The 22,006-nt window shown below is 41.4% G+C and overlaps 1 protein-coding gene across 1 annotated transcript in view; it reads left to right on the plus strand.

The window, feature by feature from the left end:
• Positions 1-13,349, plus strand: part of LOC104411055 (tubulin polyglutamylase TTLL5-like) — a gene marked incomplete at its 5' end in the record, with an annotated part of 85,047 nt that extends 71,698 nt beyond the window's left edge. The window contains 3 exon segments of the mRNA XM_010021384.1: positions 5,511-5,731; positions 12,843-12,919; positions 13,309-13,349. Coding sequence (XP_010019686.1) covers positions 5,511-5,731; positions 12,843-12,919; positions 13,309-13,349 — 339 coding nt within the window.
• Positions 13,350-22,006: the final 8,657 nt, after the last annotated feature.

Genomic DNA, 22,006 nt, shown 5'->3' on the forward strand with positions numbered 1-22,006 from the left:
CATCCTTTGCTGTCTTGCCTGCTGCATTTAAGTTGCTCAGCCTCCTCTCAACAGAAGAAATATATCCCCCAAAACAGAAAGCCTATCACTTGAAAGACTGTCATGATCTCTCTACTTTGGGGAATGCATACAGGATATCTCCAAGCCTCTTCCATCTGACTTTTCAAGTTCGTGTTATGGTTGGAAGGCATGCTAGCCATTTGTCAGTAGCTGAAGTGCATTTATTAACGTATCTCAAGACACACCTTGAGTATAACATGACCATACAAGATGACTACATGCCAGTCTTCCTTTCTGTCTGTGACAAATGTACAAGTCATATGCATATGGCTAGCATGTGAACAAATTACAGAAGCACCATGATTAATAACACAGGCAAATGCTTCTGCCTGTACATTAACCAGTTCAGTATGCTGGAGATGATATGGATGCATTCGAAAGCATGGAAGTTCCTAGACAAGTATTTGTGTAATAGGAATGCCTCCATTGCCATGCAGTGGATGTATTTTATCATGGAGCCTTACTGTGTGCTTCTTTGTGGCAGCACCCACTCTTAGTTGAGCACTTTCCAGACACTTAAGAGTGATGATTTCTCCTCCAGGCATTTAACAATTTGCAGAGTAGCAAACACTGTGTAGGTGGAGGAAGAGGAATAATAACCAACAATTTTCATTCATTGTATGTGGAAGTTAGTTCATGCAGTGTAGTGTGATGGAAATGGATCTTAGATGCCAGAATAGGTACTTTATTCCCTGGACAAAAAGAAAAACACCAAACTGACTGGATGAGAACCTAACAAACAAATGGATACAGTGGTAGGGCCTGAGAACAGAGATAATACAGAACCTGAGAAAAGAAAAAAAAAATTGAAAGGGGCAGAGTTTGAAAGTGGAGACAAGAAGCTTTTGTTGCTCTGCTATCAACAAAATCAAGGAACAAGAATTACAAAATCAAACCAAAAGACAAGAAAAACAAGCTTATAGCAGTATTTTAATGTTTAAAAGGACTTCATGTGACACATTATGACCTAGATGTTAGTATCACTGCTGCAGTTGGCAAGGCAGCTAATATACCATCATTGTTTATTCTCTGATTGTTTCCTGTACTGAAAAGATGACATTAGCTGTTAGGGAGGTCCCTCCTTTTCTGTGTGGCTATGTTCTGTCTACTTAGCCTAGCATGTACTGGGTTTAGAATTTTGTGCCAAACATTTCACATGGGAAAAAAGCTAAATTAAAACAAGGAAAGTACAGTCATATAGTGGAATGATCCCCATCAGTCCTGCTTATATCAAAAAAGCTTATGTTAAACCATAGATACATCATGTTAATGAGTTGTGTGATCAGTTACAATCACATGTCCAATCAGAAGTTTAAGTGGATTTTGTGCTAGAAAACACTGGGCTAAGTTAATCTTAAATAATTCTCTCAATCATTTAAAAAATGGCATGCTATCTGAAATATTCCTCATTTTATAAAGTTCAGCAAAATTGTGTTCTTTTAATGTATGTGACTCTCATCTGAATTCCCTGCAGTTTATTTAGAACTGACTGGGAACATTGAGTATTCAGGATAATATTCCTAGTATTCCTAGAACTATATTATTCCTGCCTAAAGACACAAGGCCCCTTTGAATACAGCCTTAAGCATCATTAAACTGTTTTCTAAACTATTATGTATTGGACTGCTGTCAGATTTGTAGTCTCTCTTTCCCTTCAGCCTCTTGCTCATTATTCTTTTGCAGCTTTGTCCCTCAGATTGTTTTCCCACTAAATGTACCAACTGCCATTTTTCCTATTTGAGTCTTGTGATACTGATGAGTCAAAGTCTCAGTCTAAGTAAAGCAGAACAACTGTTCTGAAAGCAGTAGTCTGTGCTGATTTATACCAGCTGAAATTTTGTCCCCAAGTTTCTGATCCTGTCACTATTATTAGAATTATGGCAATGCCCAGATGTGTTAAGTATCTTTCCAATACAATTTTACGGCCCAGTCCTTGCCCTAGAGAGGTCCCAGTACCAAAAGAGAGACAAAGGGGAAGGCACCATGTCAACTTGTTATAGTATATTTTAGTCTCATTTTAAAGAATTTACCAAGGAACACATGCTTCAGGACAGTCTGTGCATATCATGAATTTTTTCCACTTCTTTAAATTTCTTAATGACCCAAGATGCTCCTCTTACTGCAGTTCAGCACTATGGCAGTTAATAGTGTATTTTGAGCCTGTTCTTGATTTCTGCTTTGTGAATTTTCAACTCAACTGATTATTGTATCCAAACTGATATAATTGAATGCATTAATATGTGTTCAAAATAATCATCAAACAACTTGCATGACTCCCAAGGTCTTTCAAGCCTTTTAATTCTCTGTATTTTTGCAATGTCATCTGAAATACAGTTGCTTTTCCAAAAGTGGTGGGGTTATTTTGTTTGGTTTGTTGGTTGGGTTTTTTTTCTTTTTTAAAAACTTAAATCCTCATCATTGTTTATTGCTTATAAACATTTCAGTTTCCAGTGCTTGTGATTTGGAACTAGCTGCACAGATCTTTATGCAATACACGTGTGTGCATCTGTCTGTCAGTACTCATATATTGGTGAGTCTCTCATTGTTTTCAGACTTGGTGATCCAAATTTAAACTGAATGAGTATGAAATGGAAATCTCATGGCTATGTTTCATATAAATTTTATGAAAATAACAAGCCATGTATCTGGAAAGGGGATTCAACTGCTGTTCCGATTAAGGTAAAGGCTGCAGCTTGAGGCCACTCCTAATTAGACAGCAGAAAATCAATGTGAGAATGCCCCAAACCCATGAAAGGAAGCATAATTTGGGGCATGCTTTATATTAGATACTGTAAGGTTCAGCCCCAAGACAGATTCACAGGAAATGAGCTTCATTACCTCCTCTGGTCACAGAATGAACATGTTTTTGCTTGCAACATTTGTTCCATTACTCTGCTGGGGATGGGTGTTAGATACAGGGATGGTAAGTGCCAGGAACATTCTTTCTGGTTTTGAAGATCATTAATATATCTGCAGTTCTTCAAAGTACTACCCTGCTTTTAATCATGAGCAGCCTGAGCTTAGCTGCTGCTGGCTAATGAGGCAAATATGAGCCTGGGAGTCGGGATCTTCTCTGAGCTCTCAACCTAGCTTTTCATATTGCTTCGGTCTGTGGCTTAGGGGAAATTACTTTCTCTGTCAGTGCTAACATTCATCATGTTCAAGACAGGGTTAGTGCTGTCCTACCTCCCCAGAAAATTATGCAGGAGAATTAGAATGCTGTATATGATTTTTAACTAAAAAGCCTCATGGTGTTCTAATTATTTTTCAGGTTTGTAGCCCTAAGAACTTGTTGGGGAAGCAAATGTCTTCTCAACATCAAGTTAGATCTGCCAGCCTGGGAAGTGTGGTTCCAAGTGCTTTACTTACAGCAGCAATAGATATAGGGTGCTACCTGCTTCAGGACTGCCTCTGGGTTTGTTTAGGCTTCTGCTGTCCCTAGACTCTTCAGAATCCTGAGTGATGAGATCTTTCTCCTACTTTTTGAATATGCTGAAATATCTTCCCAACCCTTTCTTTGTGTGGTCAGGCTCTGCTTTCTCCAGCTGCCCTCTTTATTTGCACAGTAGCTTCTCCTGGTTTCCTGTCCTGTCCCCATGGAGTTCACAGCAGGGCAGTATACTTTGTAGCTGAATCCAGAAGCTATGGTCTGTGTCAGCTTCCAGTCTCCCCATCCTTGCCTGTAAAGCAGCCAGAATCTCAAAACAGCATGGAGACAAAGGCCTTTTTGGAAGTCCGTTGCCCCCAAGAAAAACATCCATGACCTTTCTTTAGGTAGGTCTCAGCCCAGCTTTTGCTGATCAGACTTTGTTAAGAGCATCCATGCTTTTGTTTCTTTAGAGTCATGGACCTCCTTGCCATTGCATGTTAACACAGGGAAGGGGTTAAGACTGTGTGCTTTGTGGACTCTGAGATCTTAGTGATTTTAGTAACAAGAAAAAGAACTTACAGGAAATAGCATAATATCAAACAGAGCACAATGAAATGTCACCCCTGAAAAAGAAAGGGCTGCAGTGACTTGAGGGTCTCCGTCCCAACCCGGTGATGTGTCAGACTCTAAGATGCAAGAGGCTAAACCAAGTTCCATTTTAGTTTGTTTTGATGGGGGGAGGTGGGGTGTTACTGCTGTTTTCCAGACTTATGCACTTGTACTAGCTACTTATTCAAAATCTGAAAGCTCTGATCAAGGTAGAGCTTCTGGGAGGCGAGAGGTTAAGAAGGATTAGGTGCCCAAGGGCATCTTGTCAGTGAGCTCTAGTTAGGAAACAGGCCTGTTTGGCTCCTGCACTTCCTTTTTTCCCTAGAGCTCTGCCTGTCAGAAACGCCTTCCCACACACCGCTGCCCTGCCATTTGCCAGAGAATTGCGGGGGAGAGGGGCTTTTCCTGTCCGTGTGCTAAGTCTCAGCCAACCTCAGACTGTGGTTTTCTCTAGAGCCTGGAGCCTGGAGCCCACTCACTGTGGCTTTGTGTGTTTTTCGGCAGAGAAGAAACGCAGGACAAATGCAGTAAAGGGCGCTGCTCCCAAGGTCATGCTGAGGTGACTGGCGAGCGCTCAGCTGTTCCCCTCATCTCCTGTCACTGCCCTCTAGCTGCCAAACTGCATGGTTATGGTATTGCCTCTTTGCCCTGGGAATCGGACTGACTTCGAGGAAAGACGAGGCAGAACTCCCTGCAGGTTGCTCCTTTCTGAAAAGAGTTGAGCAGTTTGCAGAGCTCCCGTGGGAACCATTCGCCGCTCATTTCTTTGCCAGTCCACTGCTCAGTTCTCCAGTGTCTCAACGTGTGGATTCTTTTGTCCCTGGTGACAAGTCTCCGAGATACTTACTCTCCCTTCTGCTACAGGAACATAAATATTTTCTGTTCCCTGGTATTACTGGGGATTTCCTTTGTGTCAGCTGCTGACCTAAAGTCCCTTTTTCAGAGAAGGTACCCTAGAGCCTTTCTGTTATTCCAGGCACCTACAGGGTTAGCCTGAACAACTGACATTGTAACATCTTCCCCATAACCACCTTCTTTTCCTTCCTTGAACTGTGTCTCAATCCCCCTTCCCACACAAAGAATCATTTAGCAAGATAAATGCAGAAAGTTAGTCAAAGCAAGAAAAGCTTTACTTCTTTGAGGATGGAGCCCACTGCAAGATTAGATTGAGGATAGGATCTCTTGGGTTTTTTAATCCAGAAAAGTATCATTCTGTGGCAGTAGTGAGCTTGAATGCTTTCCTAGAAGCTAGTCCCAGCTTCCAAGGGTATAAAATTCAGCTCTAAAAACTGCTTCACTGATTTGACCTCTTAACTCTTCTTTCTACGTGTAGGACTGTCCCTAGAGCCCTGGGTTTCCCTCATAAAAATGTCACCCCCTCTATCAGCTCTCAGCAATATTGAGAGAGGTAATCACCAACTGCTGTGGTATTTTCCTTTTTTTTTTTTTTATTCTTTATTTTTTTTACCAGACTCTCTTTGCCAACTACTCACAATTCAGCACCAGCCATATACCTATGCCAGCTGGCTCTGATGCCCACAAGACATCAAGTGCCACTTCTAGTATCCAGAAAACACCCAGTTTGCACAAAGTGATGCCATCCCAGAATACGCCTTCTCAGCTGGTTCCAAAGCCTCCAGCAAACCACAGGCAGGCAGTGGTCAGAAAGGCTGCAGCCCAGAGGATTTCCAAGTAAGTTTTATCTCTTCCCATTCACAGCAGCGAGCTGGCACTGGTTCCTCTGAGAAGGAATATCAGAGAAGAACCTGTCAGCATGCGACTCTGACATAGATCTTTTGGTCTGTGCTGTCCAAGATAAATCTCAGAATAACCTGAGCTGTGTGCACTGAAATAGGTGTGCACTGTGTTGCAGTTTCATGTTTCACAATGGTAAGGTAGGTAAGACTGTAACATCATACAAACATAAGGACATAGGAATTACCAGACTGAATCAGAGAAGTATCTGATCCAAGGTGGGATTCAGTTACCTAAATACATATTGTTAGTGACATTTTAGATGTCTAGGGCTCTTCCACCTGACCTCCAGCTGCTGCTCCAGATAAGCACAAGTCTTCTGTAGGTCTTGTGTTGTATCTGCCAGTCCCATGCAGATGTCTCACATAATTTGAGAGTACCAAGTATGGTACTAGACATCTATGTTTAGGCACTTGAGTCACTCCCTCCATGTTTAATTTTTGATGGGGACTAGAATCTGATGGCTCAGAAGAGACTGCAAAAATAAAACAACACACAAGGACTGACTTATGCCTTCAAGCACAAGTGTTGTATTTCATTTGAAGTGTTTATATTGTGCCTAATGTAATGATAGCTTTCCTCACTTATCTGTAGAAATTCTGCTTTTAACTTTTACTAAGCTTTTAGTTGTATAGTGCTTGCCATTCTAAGGTAGATAGATTTGGCATGTGTTATATTTAAAAAACCCCAACCCATTATGAAATGTTGCTTGCTGATTGTAAGTTTCCTTCCTTTCCATTTCTTGGTGTGTCTTCTCTTTTGTGCTTTATGAGAGAATGTGAACAAGACTCCTGGGTTTTCTTCTTATCCCTTACTTTTCTTGGTAGCTTCCTCAACAATTACCTCCTCTTAAACGAGAAAACTGCTTTAGACTAAATCCTTCATCAGGTTTTTCCTCATATATCCTCAGACCTGTTTCATCTCTGAATACTGAAGAGTAAAAACTGCATTCATAACTTCCTTCCTTGTACTTAATCTACAGCCAGAAAAGTTATAAATTTCCTGATTCTGTGCTCCCTTCCTGTCTAAAGAGAGAAGTTTTAGTAAAAGATTGCTGATAGAAGACACCTTATGAAGATGCTAGGGCACTGTCAGCATGTGCAGATCAAATCTGGAACTGTAAGTGTGTTTAAGGAGCTTGGACAGAACTACTTTGGAGAAGCTTGTGTGTTTCCTGCCTGTACTCTTGCTATCTTAAGAGATAGCACACTGAATTAATCCCCAAGAACTATTTTAAAAGAAAAGAAGATGCTAGCAGACTTTGTCAACTCAGCAAATGCAGGTGTGAGCATCAGGTCTGGCAGGTATATGCTGGTGGGTTTGCTATCTGATCTCTCTTATGTTGGGCAGCTCATGTTAGTACAGGTGACAGGCTATGTCAGTGGGTTTCTCTGCCGGGCAGCAGAGATGTGTATTTGAAGATGCCGGTGTGCTGTGCTCACTTCTTGGCAGAGGAAATGTTTATCCTTGTGAGATGGAATTGCAGCTCCTTGGACAGACTTGACTTTACTGCATTTTTGTGGTTTCTGCTCTGTGACAGGCAGGAGTGTGGGAAAACCGGAAAAAGTTCAGCACCAAAAATGCACAGAAGGGGGAAAAAAAGCAAAAGATTCCTTTAGAATTTCAGAAAACTAATCCAAGTATTGAAGGCTGCAAGGAGCCACTCCGGAAATGCTTTCCAAGTTGGCCTTTCAGTCTCCAGTGCAGGACTCCAAACCCATTCTTACCATTCATGGGATCTTACAGTAATATTTTTTCACTTACATGGAAAACAGCGGTGCCCACCTATATTTCCAGCATACTGAGAGCTAATCATATTGTTCAAGAACTGCTATGTCTCAGTCTAATTTAATCCATTCGTTGTTGTCGGGAAAAGACCAGAGATGCATTGACAGAGGAGAGTGAATGGGGAGAAGCCTCTGTGTCAAAGGAATACAGATTAAAGAAAAAGATGTTTTTCATGTGCCAGCCTGTTCTTTACAGTTCCTGGTTATTCTGTACAAAGTATTCTCAGGCACTGTGCATAGCCTCCTTTCAAAAACCTCCAGTGGCACAAACCCTACCATGTGCTGTAGAAGACTATTTAAGAATCCGGACAGCCTTATTATCAGAAAGTCTATCCTGATTGGTGATCTGATTTTTTCCTTTGTTTCATCCTGTTGCATCTTGTTCCTCCTTCGTGAACCACCCTAAACACTTTCCCTTGCAAATACTTTCCATCTTTTGAATATCCTTCTACTTCTTGGAGTACCTTAACATTGCTTAGACTTGTTGAGGTTTTGTTAACCTCAGATAGTAGTTCCACCTGCCAAGTCCTTACTTGTCTTGAATTTACTGTATTTTATTCAGTTTGTCAGAGTTCCTGCACTGTGGCACCCAGAATTGTCCTTTTCCAGTGTAAGACTACCATATCCTTACGTTATGACAATGGCAAATATCTCTCTTCATAACATCTAATCTAATTTTGGCTTTTTGGCTGCTTCATTTCTCTGTCAGGTCATTTTTGATTTGCTGCCCACTCTCACCCCCTAATACTTGTTGGCTGTTTTCCTGATCTCTTTCCTCAAAGATCTCACTCAGTACTATGTATTATTTCCACAAGACTCACTGAAACTAATCCTGTTCTGTTGTTAAAGCTCTTGTGTCTCTCTCAATTCCCGCACCCCCCCCCCCCACTCTTTCTCATGTCCCTCTTAATTCCCGGACCCCCCCCCCCATATTTCAGTAGGTAAGACTTTATTTCTCTGTCTGCTCTTGCACTGCCTGGCTTTTATTTAACATCTTAATAAAGATCATATTTTAAAAGTTGTTTGTAGAACTTCTCCAGAGACTGGACTGTGAAGACAAGCTAAGATCAAGTTTGTCTCTTTGACCTATCCTTTTCTTGCATGTGTTGTCAACTTTCCCTTAGCCAGCACACATGGCTTCCAGAGGAGGAAGAAAAGAATAAGTAGAAAACTCAACTACAAACAGAAATGGGATGCTAAAGATGAACATTACTAATCCAAAAACTATCTACTAACTTGGACATTTACCTGGTTAAAACATAAAGCAAAAAAGTAATGGAACAGCCAGACAATTCAGTCTTGTCTTTCCAGTTCCTGGCCTCTCTTGTTTTCTCAGTCTCCCAACTTGTAAAAGGTGGTAGGTTGACTTTATAATGGATTGTGGCCAAAGCAGGATCCTTGCTTAAGCTAATAGAGGGGAAAACTGAGGCCCATATTAAGGTGTGGAAAAGACTAGGTGGGAGAAATGGTTTGATGTTTTGCTCCACATTGAAATGTAGCCCCATAAAATGGTCTCATGGGGCTCCATAGTTTTGATTAAATGTGCTCATATCACAAGCAGAAAGATGGTAGTTTTTGAACAGCTAACACAACAAGCTCTTCTTTCTTTCCAAGAGTCAGACTAGGTCCTTTCCACTGCTCATGTTGTCACTGCTATTGGCAGGTCCATGGACCATGATGAGACCTGCTGAGAGCAACATTTTGAGACAGAGATCACAGATACAATATTCGTAAGCTGTGGAATGAAGCAGATATCCCTAGAAGTAGCATTTGGTGTGCTGAAACTTCATGTTACGGATGACAGCATGCGAAGTAGAAAAATATATTAGCTCAACTGTCAGAACCCAGAGTGAACTGGTACAGGTGGGAGACAGAAAATCTTTCTGCTTTTAGGAATGACTAAGTCGTAATAAATACAAATTTCAGTGCTATCATTCCTAACTGTTAAGAAATCTGCTCTCTAACTATGACAGCATCAAGTAGAGCAAAGTTGAACAGCCTGTGAACAGAATTATCAATCAAAGAAAAGACATCAGGAAAATTCAGCAATCAACATTAGACCACTGCATATAAAGAGAGGAAATGCTGGGTAGAGAAAATGACCATAGTTCCAGATGTTATGAGGGAGACAGAGAGCCTAAGAAGATCACAGAGTTTACCAGCAATAGACTGGAACATCACAAACTATTGGGGATGTTGACCAACACGGCATAATCTCATGTAATGAACTTCTCTGTAAGTGTCATTTCCAAGAACTCTATGGAGGAAGCCTTTCAAAAGAAATACTTCCTTCAAGTCCCAACATCACAGCACAAAATCTTTCTACCTTGTTCTTTCTTTGTGTATTCTGTTTGCATGGTGTCATCAGCAGAAGAGCCAAAGTTCTGCTCTATTGTAACTAGTACAGAAATAGGGTAGAGGTGATGCATTTTTCCAGGGTTCAGGAAATCCATCCCATGGCGGGGTGGAGTCCTGACTGCAACTGGATGCTGCAGTAGCCAGCTGTTCTAGGTCAGGCTGGCTAAGTCTGGCAAATGTGCCAAAAGTAGAATGATGGCCACAGAGTGAGCCTATAAAATACTATGGTCTGCTTTGTATCCTGTCTTGCCTAAGTGTACTTATTCATGGGCACACATGAAGTGTCTTAAGTGGACCAGGTACACATACAAACTGAGTGCCCACTGAACAGAGGACAGGCAGCAAGAGAGCAAGCATGTAACTTACTGGAACCCCTTTCACTTCTCTGCTACTGCTGTACTGCGACACACTTGTTTTTTTAGCTCCTGAGCATCTGGGTTAATCAGGCTGCCTGACCCTTATTAGACATTTTTGGCAGCAAAAGCAGTGCATCTGAGCAACAAGCCTTGATTTAACACCCTGACACAGCTGGGCTCACTAGGCCTGCAGCTCTTAGCCCTTGGCTAGCCTCAGATCATACACACAGATACACATGCAGAGATATCCTGTCCAAGAGCAACAAAGAGGAACAAGCTTCCCTGGCTCTGGGTATTCACATCTGTTGCTGTCCTCTTGTCAAACCTGGGGTTTTGTGATGTCAATTTGTTAGCGTCAGTTCTATCCCCCCAGGATCATTAAATGTGTTGGTAGCATCCTATAGCAATAGGGTGTTAAAACAAAGTTGTTCAAACTTTAGTTAGGAAACTATTTCTTTGTCACCTGAGGAACAAGAGCATCCTCCAAATTTATAGTAGGCTTGGCAGCTTAAAGCTGGTTTAGTGCATGAATTAAAGAAGTCAGTGTAAGTTTCAAGGAGGGGATAACTGTATAAGAGAGAGAAAAGGGCGATAACAGATATTTAAGTGAAGGGGACAGTGGGGACTGTTTTTGTTGGTATTGAAGAAGAAACGGAGAACATAACAATGGATTGTATTAGAGAAGCGGAAGCAGAAACAACACAGACATTACAAGCAGGAAACTGAGAAAGGCAGTAGGGTTTCAGCCAACCCAAGGAGGAAGAAAGTGGGAAGTTTAAGCAGTCAGTATGTTCTGGCATTGGAGCCTCCATCTGAACAGCAGAGATGGAAGAGAGGTAAGCTTAGTGTGGTGGGAGATCAGTGACTGAGAACCAGATCTGAGAATGAGCTGCATGGAGGTGCAGGTTGAAACTGCAAGAATCAAGGTGCACTCTGTGTAGGCAGGAAAGAAGAAGGGCAAGTCTGTAGAAAGAGATTTTCTAAACATAAATCACACTTCCAAAGTAGAAGTGTGAATGTTCCCTGTTTGGGTTTTTTTGTTGTTGTACTTGCTGGCAGTCTTGATGACATTTTCAACCACTAGTCTTGCATTTTACCTACAAAGGGTGAGCATTTTACCTACAAAATTTGACTGTCAGTTGTGCTGTGTTAACAAAGGGGACAAGCTAATTATGAGCATGAAATATCTATGTATAAAGCATTAAAATCCATGTGGATTCTCAGTTCCCAGAGGGACCATGCGGTGTCAGCAGCAAAAGAAACCATAAGTACAGATCCAAAATTCTCTCTGAGACACAATAAATATAGAAACAGGCACCTCATTTGACCATAGCATTTCAAATTATGACAGACTGAAGTAAGGAGTTACGTTTTGCAAATGTCATATCTGCATCCCCCTCCCTGCCGGTATGGACTCCAATTTATTTCATTAAAATCCAACTGACATATAAATACAGGAATCCGTCACTGGCCTTTTAGCTGCCAGGAGCACCTGGATTACTGACAGCTTGCTGACTTTGAAATCTGAAAGCAAAAGGTTTCAGACAAAACTATAGAAACTGCACATGTGTGCCTGGGTCTGTTAGTCATCAGGGCATCACATGGGGATTTGAGAGTACAGTGCTCTTCTGGAGAAGAGCTCACAGTAACTGTGTAATGCTGCAGAGCTGCATGAGTGAAGGACTCTGGCAGAGAGGCAGAAGTGTGCATGCAGAAGTCTGGAGTGATCACTGTAGAGTTGGGCAGGGCAGAAGAAAGGCAGGAGGGATATGGAGGAGAGAACAAACCAGGAATAGATGGATCAATTATATAGATTTTAATGACATAATAGATCATTGTAGCTGTATAACTTGACTTTGCCCTGAACCATTTTTATGTAGGAGGGCATGGTCTCAGTTTGGTAATGAATCTTTGTAAGAGTTAAAGGAAGTGCAGTTGTACTCCACAGAATATAGTTTCACTGTAACTCAAATGCTGAGGTTTTGCATAAAGCATCTGCTTGAGGACTGGCACTAGACTACTGGAGATTAAATGCAGTGTCTCAGTTTCCAAGACAAGTGAGAAATCTTGTCTAAATGAGCTGTCTCTGCTGAGACAAGATGCAAAGACTTTTGAATGTAGCGTGGTTTGCCAGCGTGTGCATTTTTGTTCTAAGGCTGCTTAATCATTTTACTTCAAGTCACTGGAATAAGGTGATCACAGCATTACTAGCTGAGTTGTACCTTGGTGATCCAATGCCATTTATTATCTCTTCTATTCTCCAGAATCAGCTTCCAAGGCACATGGGATAATTAAGTGTTTTACACTGGTGGCTTGAGTGTTCATCTGTCTTGCTCTGCTGTGTTGGAGTTGGTTGCTGTCACCGCCTTTTTCATACCATGTTGAGGCACAGCTTCGTAGATACAATCCCAGTGAGATTATGTAAACTAGGAGAATTCTCAATTTTTTAGTTGTTGTTGTTGTTGTTGTTGTTGTTGTTGTTTGAGACTTCTATTCTTTCTTGGTGTGTCCCTTATCTCTGTCTAATTTGATGCTTTTATCTGTTAGGGTGTCTTCCATTGAAAGGCAGCTGAACCGATTCCAGAACAGTGATGCATCCTGTGAGCCAGGGACAAATTCCACAGGTGAGTCCCAGTGCTGAAGACCAATAAAGTGGGGGTGGGTATGCTGGGATGCTTTCAACTTTCTCAAGAACTGGCAGGGAAAAACTTTCTCAGCAAGAAGAAGAAACACAGCTGCCTACCCTGCATGTAGCAGTTCCTAGGTAACAGTCCGGGTTCAGCTGTGCAGGGAATTTATTCCCCCTGGGATTAAAAAGACTAAATAGAAGGGAGTGAAGGCTGAGTTTCATAGAGTTGGAAGAGTAAGAGCCCTAAAAATGTGGCTGGGAAAAAAAACTTGGCTAAAATGGCTCTGCTTTGCTTTAGGCTTTGGCTCAAAGATGCTCTGTTGTTTAAGCCTGGCCTGTACTAAAGGGCCAGGACATTCTTTACATTTTTCTTCTGTCTTGCAGAAAAGCCCCTCAATTCAGAAAGACATAGTTGCCACTTGTGAATCAGCTGCATAGTGAAGTCAATCAGTAGAGGTGAAAGTTTCCAAAGGAAAATCACTAAGACTTATAGAACCAAATCTTCATCATTCTGTAGTAGCTAATTAATTCAAACAGGTTTATCTGCTGTTAATGAGCACTTAATCCATTTTTTCATTGATGCAGGCAAAGTGTAGTTTTGATGAACCTGCATTACCCATGGCCCACAGTAATTTGTGATAGTGCCGTAATAGAATATATGGACGAATTATGGCCTAGAATGCTTTAAGAAATGTTTCTTACTTCCTGTTTTGCTGTGAAAACCCTGAAAACATGATTTGAGTATTACTAAAAAGCAGTGATCTCTGTGTTTTCACAGGCTGAAAGAAAAGTTTGCGTAAGAGCGAACTACCCAATTTATCTCTTGGATGTTTAGCTCTGAAACTTAAAGATGAGATTTCCGTTATTAATGCCAGTGATTTTATTGCTGGTCCTCTAGCACAGACATGCAGTTAATGCACTTATCATACAGATCCAAACTGCCTCCCACACTCTCCCACCTGCCAAAAGCTCCAGTTATCCTACCAAAAATTTTATAGGGTGAATGGCCATAGTCATTAAAAGACCCTACAGCACATAGGAACAGGACAGTATAGGCATGGAATATAATGGGATTATAAAAATAAATTAAAATTGTCAACAGTGTAGTATATCCATGGAGACCCCATAGCAGCCTTCCGATATCTGAAGGAGGCCTACAAGGATGCTAGGGAGAGACTCTTCGTTAGGGACTGTAGTGGTAGGACAAGGGGTAATGGCTTTAAACTTAAACAGGGGAAGTTTAGATTAGATATAAGGAAGAAGTTCTTTACAGTGAGGGTGGTGAGGCACTGGAATAGGTTGCCCAAGGGAGTTGTGAATGCTCCAACCCTGCCGGTGTTCAAGGCGAGGTTTGACAGAGCCTTGGGCGACATAGTTTAGTGTGTGGTGTCCCTGCTTATGGCAGGGGGGTTGGAACTAGATGATCTTAAGGTCCTTTCCAACCCTAACTATTCTATGATTCTATGACATGTATAGTTGAGGCAAAAGTTCTGGTCTACTGTATAGTTCTAGCTGAGATTTTGGTACAGTAAATGAAGCAAGTTTACACATAACTTTAGAAGTAAATGTAAAAATGGATTTCTCAATATATTGACCAAACTGGTTTACTGAGTAGACTTACATGAAGGTGTTTGTATTCTGAATTCTGTGTCTTCTTTCAGTGTTAAGAGCACTTTCACAGTTGCCCCCCTGTAATTTTAAGCTTTGCAAGAGATTCTTTCCATCTCCTCTGGGTACTGTTGTGATGTGTCTCTGTGATATATGTAGGTAGCATTTTTCTATCTTTCCCTGTTTCTGTGAATATTTTTGCAGAGCATGCATGAAGATTGCTCGTAATATTAATGATGAAAACAATAGCCAGAGCTGCAGCAAGAATATAGGCTAGGTAACCTTAGTTCAAGGTAGTCACCCTCTCTGGGAATACTTGTAATCCAGTGAGAACTCAGAATGTAAGTTCATGTTTCCTTCTGTAGGACTAGGCTAGCTGCACTCTACTGAACTTACACTCTATGAAGCTGAAACCAAGTATGTGAGGACTTAGACTTTTATTCTCCCTTTTACTTCATCTCAAGGGGTTTGTCCTCAAGAGCTTGAGCCAGTTTGGCTAGGGGTAGTCTAGCAGAACCATTGGGGGTGGGTCACCCAAAGCTTCCTTGTTGCTAGAAGAGGTGTATAGCTCCAAGAACAGTGCTAAATATTGCAGTGATTTAACTAACTAGAGCAAAATGTTTCTTCTTGGAAACTGGGGAATGATACTTTCTTCAGCTTTGCACCAAGCCACTGGTATGCATCAGAGGCTGTTGTGCCCAGTGTGTCTCAGAAACTACTCTGGTCCTTCCTGCAGGAATAGCAGTTTTTCTTCTTCACTCTCCATTGATTACTTATACTAGGGCCCTGATTTCGCTCATCAGCAACTTATTTGGGGTTGCTGTTTGACATTTATTTAGCATCTTAGATATCAGCTAGAGGAACTGGAGACACAAGTCATCAAGCAGATTACAAAATAAACTCTAAGCATTTAAAGATAGAAGGCTGAGAAAAGATGCAGAGATAAAAGAGGAACCAGGAAGAACCTTTGTATAAACACACATACAAATGTTAAAAAATGTCTGAGAAGCTTGAATAGGACTCTGACGACCAGAGGATAGCCACAGAGCTCTGCAGAAAAACCACATAAAGGTGTCACAAGTGATCTAACAAAAGTAAGGATGATAATCAAAGGAAGAGAGAGCCAGGCAGTATGCAAACTTTCAACCAGATTGTCCAGCAAGCAGTTCACTAGTGGTTAGTACTGCAGCTGTAAGAGAATACCAGTTGTAGATAGTGTTGTGCAGTAGGCTCAAGCTCTTCAGGACAAATCCCTTGAGATGAAGTAAAAGGGAGAATAAGTCAGCATTTCTGCAAAGCAGCTCAGGGTCCCGAAACAAGCCATGACTACAATGAAAGTGTGACAGTCTCTTATCCCTATGGCCTCATCCTCATTTCATAGAGAGGCAGGAGTAGTGTATGAGCTGTGTGCCACTGGCATAATGAGAGAGAAAGAAGGCAGAGATTCTCATGAGTATCTGTAGACAGGAAGCTAAATCTGGAAGCTGTCATTTGGGGTTATTTGCAGTGTCTGAACAGTCAGATTGCTATCGAAGTTCCTGAAAGTTTAACAGGACTTATTCTATTAAAGAAATACTGAGAATATCTACCTCTAGGGAACATTCTGACCTAATTTTTCACTGAAATTCAACACCTAGCCACTAGTGAGGTCGTCAGTCATTCTGAACATACAACCATTATCACATTGCTTTGTTTATTCTGTGTTACTTCCACATTATACTGATTGTTTCCTGCTTCATGGAATTAGTGTTAGGGTGATTGTGAACTAAGAAATCAATTCTATTTTCCAAGTCTGCTTCAGAATATAGCTTGATGAGTAACAGCTAAGCTAAGTAAGGAAAGATAAGCTAAGTAACAGCTAAGCTAAGCTAAACTAAGGTGGGTTATCCAGTTCCAGGTTGTCTTTATGAGGCTGTGTTTGATATGGTGAGTTCAGATTATGAAGGAAGGAACCTACAGGCTGGTCACTTTTTTGCTGTATATATTAATAGTATAAGGTGTATGGAGACATTTTGCCATATTTGTTCCTCTCTAGTGGCATTAGGTGAATAGTGCATGAGTCGTTTTTCTCAAGAAAGTGAAGTTGTAGATTAAAAAAGATGTAATTTTTCCACCAGAATTTAGCTTTTGAACAACAGGCAAGAAACATCAAGGACCTTACATAGCTACATGGAAGACCTCATAGTTAAAATCTGTTATATTTATTATTCTTCCTTTTTGAATACGTAAAGACAAAGCAGCAGATTTTAGGGAGAATAGAGGATGAAGGGAACTTTATGAACATACAGCAGCATAGTCCCAGGCGGATTCTGTGTTCATGAGCTGGACTCTTGTCTGCAGGAGCCTGGAGACAGGAACAATCTGAAAATATAGTTAACCCCTCAGTGCAGCTTTGGGGTGGATACACAAGATGATGACCCCAGCTGATTTTATTTGTTTTGTAAAGGTAACAGCAACTATGAGTGAAATATGTCTTCTGTCTTTGTGCTTTTTTCTTTAATCTGCTGCCAACTTCTTGAGAGTTCGTGAAATTTTTATTTTAAAAGCTTCAGAAGACAGAATGCCTCTGGGGATCTGTTTTGCTATTGCAAAGATATAATGTGTTAATAACCTATATAATTACAAGCAAATATGAGTCATGATTAAAACTGGGCAGGACTAATGCCTGGCTCCAGACTTGACTGGACTTTCACCTTTGTGTACTCAGACTGATTAACAGTGATGTAGTTTTATTGTGCTAATGTTTGTATTATTAGTGTCCATATGGCTTTTCTGCTACATGTGCTGGGAGAAGAAAGTAGCATTAGAGTTACTGATTAGGGGAGGTAAAAGTTAGCAATATGCTGTCTTAGTTTGACAGCAGTGAAGACTGATAATTCATTCTCAGTTTTGGATCTCTACCTACTCTTGTTTAAAGCATAACTAATTTATTTGTATTCTAGTTCTCTTGCGAATACTTCATACAGAAGGTAAATGTCAAAACTCAGTCTGAAGCTAGGGAGGACACTTCTTGAGTTAGGTGGAATAGACTCGATTTATTCCCTGTGATTCCCAGGTCTGTATCTCAGCGTAGTTTCAGAATGATGCATAGTTGTCTGTTTATTCTGACATTCACCTCGCCCCAATATCTGCATGGATGCCATGTCCTGAAGGTATGCAACTCTTTGTAATAAAGTGTGTTATCATCTGTAAGGGGTTAAAACTGGATCCTGAACTGCCGAGAGACCAGCTAAAGAATACAGGGATTGATAAACTGGTTTGGCTCTGATCCACATAGAAAGCAGGCTGCTGTTCTTAGTTTTCTAGTGATTTCCTTCTTTAGGCTAAGGTGCAGAGCAGCATCTGAACGCCATCCAAATAAGATGAATGTGCAAGCAGTGTGGTCTGGTGTAGAGCAATGAACAGAGTCTGCTTGCAAACTAGTGGTAGTAAGGAACACTTTTGCACTTACTCTTCTCTGTATGTAGCACACTCCGGCGTTTGGGGTTTTTTTCATTTTACATAAAATCTACAGATAGCCTGTGTATTTCTAAAGTTTTTTATATCCAAGGTTGCTGTATGGTCCTTCATAAGAAGATCAGGTATGTCTTGTTATCGGAGACCTGAAATAAAGTTAATATTGGAGGTGCTAAGCTGTGACTGGCTGTTGTCTACCCATTGCTTCAATTAATATTATTCCTGAGATGCACCTGCTTTTATACAAGCTTAAGGAAATAACGGATTCTTTTAGTACGTATGCAAAAGTACAAGCTTCAAATTTGTCCTGCACCAGCAAAAAACCCAGAACAGAACAAAAGGCAAGTAAAGACAACAGGCATTCAAGCAAGACACATACTGTCACTTTCTATTTGTTTGCCGGAGCTAAACGAAGAAAATGCCTGGGATTTGGAGATTCTTTTATAAGCCAGTGTCTTTCAGCTCTCTTGGAGTGTAAAGGGAGTAGACGGGATGGGATAAGTACCGTTGCCACTGTGCATGGCCTGTGTCAGACTCCCAGCCATTTGCTACAGCAGGGTGGAATTCCCAGCTGCCCGGCCTTGTCCAGGCTCCCTCAGCTTCTGCCAGGCTCCTCTGCAGCCTCAGAAGGCAGTAGATTGTTGAACACCAAGGTATTTATTTTTATGTTGTTACCACATTCTCAAGAGGAACCTTGGCTATGATATCAGCTGGTCCTACCACACTGTCCAAATCCTTCATCAGGAGCAGCTGGGGAAAGAAATCACTCAGGTTTCTGCACAGCACATTGCTGGTACGCCTCCTCCCTCCCACTAACCCTTTTAATTCCAATCTTCATTTGCCATCCTCCTGGTTTTCTCTTGTTGCTGTGACTGTGTGCACAAGTGGTCTTGACTTTGAAAGCTGACCTTCAAATGGGCACCTTGAGTAACCTCTACCTCAGACTATTTTGGCTACTCAGGCACAAGATATGACACAAAAGAGCAACTTTTGATGTCATCTCATTGCTTATCCTATTCCAGGAATGGAGTAACGATGGGATCTTCCACATAAATCCTTCCAGAACCCCCTGTCTGGCTGAGAAGCTCTGGATGGGTCATTGAAAGGGGACAGCAGTGTGATATCCAGCACCTTGAAACAAGCTTTTCCAGTGCAGCTTCTCACCCTGCAATACAGCCTTTGCCAACAGCAGCAATAACATTCTGTCAGAATTTTTCTCTGTAGTACTGTCTCCATGCAGAGAAAGTGTTAATGAGAAACGGAATGTGTCCACTTTATTGTATTTTGGAAAGCAGTGAAACTTGAGGTGAATCCTACTACTGTGCCTCCCTTTTTGGGAGGGCAATGAATCAATTACAGTAGAGGATATTTGGTTTCACATTTGTTCTTAGAATTATCTTACTAAAGCCATTGTTCTTTCATGCATCATGAAGACATCCTGGATCTTCTGTCTCCCCTGCTGACTTCCACAGCTTCACAAAGAGGGCAAACAGGAAGGAGGGAGGGAAAGATAATTTCTCTCCCTGCTATATCAGATAATGACAGACAAGCTGTAGTACCAGATGGACCAGAAGGGAAAGGAGAAGGGTAAAGAAAGACCTTCTCTTTACCCCAATTCTTGGTATTCTTTGAAGGAGTAGGGAACAATGGTTTGCAATGAGCAAACATTGATGTCTCTAACCAATACCTTTAAAATAGGCATAAATCATCAACAGGGCATGACTGTTGGAGTTTATCCAGTTATCAGAAAGCTATGTGTAAGTCTCATTAAATCCCAGCAGAGTGTAAAACTCTGCCAAAAGCAGCATTCCAGGCCCTTCTCAGATGATGTTAAGAAGTTAATGTCCAACTCAGCCTTCGCCTCTCAGCTAGAGCTGAGGGTCAGTGTTCACCTGTAATGATCAGAAACGACATTTATTCCTTAACTTGTGACAGCAGCCTACCTCTCACACTTTAGACAACCTTCTGCCTTTCTTTTGTGAAAGGAATGAGTTTTTTCCTGTTGGTACTGGTTTTGCGCCACTGAAAGGACATTCTGAGTCTCAGGACCACTGGGAAAGCAGGAGAAAAAGAAAAGGACAGTCTCTAGAAATTGTTTTCCCCTTTGTTGAGGGGAGCTAGAACCCAGCTTGAATTTTAGGAACCTTCATTTCTGACAGGCTCAAAGAAAACGCTGAAACAGGATAAGTAATGATTTCAGGCAGTTGGCATTTTTGCTTGACTGGAAGCTGATCATTGCTTGTTCTCAGTAGTTAGGTGATGGCCAACTGCCTGTATTTCCTCGCTGTGTTGGAAATGTCATTTCAGATCAGGTGTGCAAAGACTGGGGAGAGGTTATATATATCTTGGCTACTTCTGTCTCACATCTGGCCCTTTGGCATTAAGCTACCTATAGACAGGATAACTTTGCCCATCCAAATTGGATTTTGTTTTAATCTGGCATTATTTTATTGATACTAAAAATAGATGCCAAAGTGCGTGTGAATAGGGTAAGAGAAGTGTCTGAAGTTATGAAATGAAATGCGGGAAGAGCCAAAGAAGAGAAAGCCAGGACAAATCAGGGAATAGGGAGCTGAGTAAGAGAAATCAGAATGAAGGCTGTCAAGTACAGACGGGCATTAGCAGTTGGGATGAGGAGCCCACCCAGTGTCTTGTCTGTAGCACGGGGAGCAGAAAAGCTCATGCTGGCTTCCACTGCTACTCCTCCACTTGTTAATGAGACTGCTTACTGCTCTTTTCAAGCAGGGAGACTGCACTTGAATGCAGTTGTGTGTACTGTTGTGCTACCCCGCATACTCCCAAGTAAATTTTCATGACTTGGAACTGCTGCTTTCCCCTGCCACTTCTTCCCAGTCCAGCAAGCCAACTTGAAATTGTGCCCAAAAGATGGGGGAGGGAAGGCTGGTCTTGGGTTGTCAGCTGTCCTGGCTTGCTAGTGTCAGTCACCATGGATATAAATAAACGTCATCTATTTATTGCCTTTCTTAGTTGCACTCTATGTTATCAAGAGAATGTTGGGCATCAGTCTAAGATTAGAAATTCCCTCTGCTCTCAGATAAAAAAATCTGAATTTCTAGGATTATCAGAGTTTTTCAGGGAGAAAGGAAATTTCTGTTTTCAACACTAAATTCAGGAGTCTTCGACATGCTTCTCAGTTCTGTCACAGACTTGCGGTGGGTATGATGAAAAAGCCCAATCTAGCTCTAAAAAAATGTTAGCATGGGTCCCTGACCTAGTACTGCTGTGTCTCATTCCTGCAGCTTGGAAGCAGGGTAGACTAGGTGCTGCTGTCTGACCAAGGCTGTGTACATCTGTGCTGGGAAAGTCTACATGGCACTGAATTTTAGTGTGCAGGTATCCCATAAATGACTTTACACAAGTCCAGTGATTTCCCTGTGACTTCAGAATCGTATTCATAAAATGGAGGTAATAATTTTCTGCCCCCTGTATGACTGTTTTAAGTACAAAAGTGTTGAAGTTTTTGAGATGCAGTCATGGATGACATAATAGTATGTAAACATGTGGACAGGCATACAGGCAGATACTTTAACACCTCCTGGCAGGCAGAGAATAAAGGAGATTCCTTCTGTTGCGTGTGGTGGTTCACTGCAACGACACTTATCACAAGGGAGAATCAACCCTTAAAGGTGGCTGCTGTAGGGAATGAGGGTTTTTTTCTTCCCCTCTACTCAACCAGAACCTCAGCCTACTCAACCAGAAGGAAGTGGAATGTTCACTAGTACCTTTGAAGTGACAAAAGTTCATAGAATTATCTACATGAATATTTATGAAATGATTGAATTGGCCATGAGTTGCACTCATGGTAGGAACCTACATATTTACCTGTAGATGTAGGAATACCCCTCTCTCTGCTGAGTCCTCAACGTAGTCATACAAGAGGAATTCACATAAAGTGATTTTAAATCGGTTTGTGAGAAAAGACAAACACTGAACTGTGCATTTCTGTAGGAAAAGGAAGGCTCAAAAGTTTCTTCAAAACAGGAAGATGAGGTTGAAG

This window comes from Nestor notabilis, unplaced genomic scaffold (genome assembly GCF_000696875.1).
Source record: "Nestor notabilis isolate BGI_N333 unplaced genomic scaffold, ASM69687v1 scaffold11139, whole genome shotgun sequence".
Lineage (NCBI taxonomy): Eukaryota > Metazoa > Chordata > Aves > Psittaciformes > Psittacidae > Nestor > Nestor notabilis.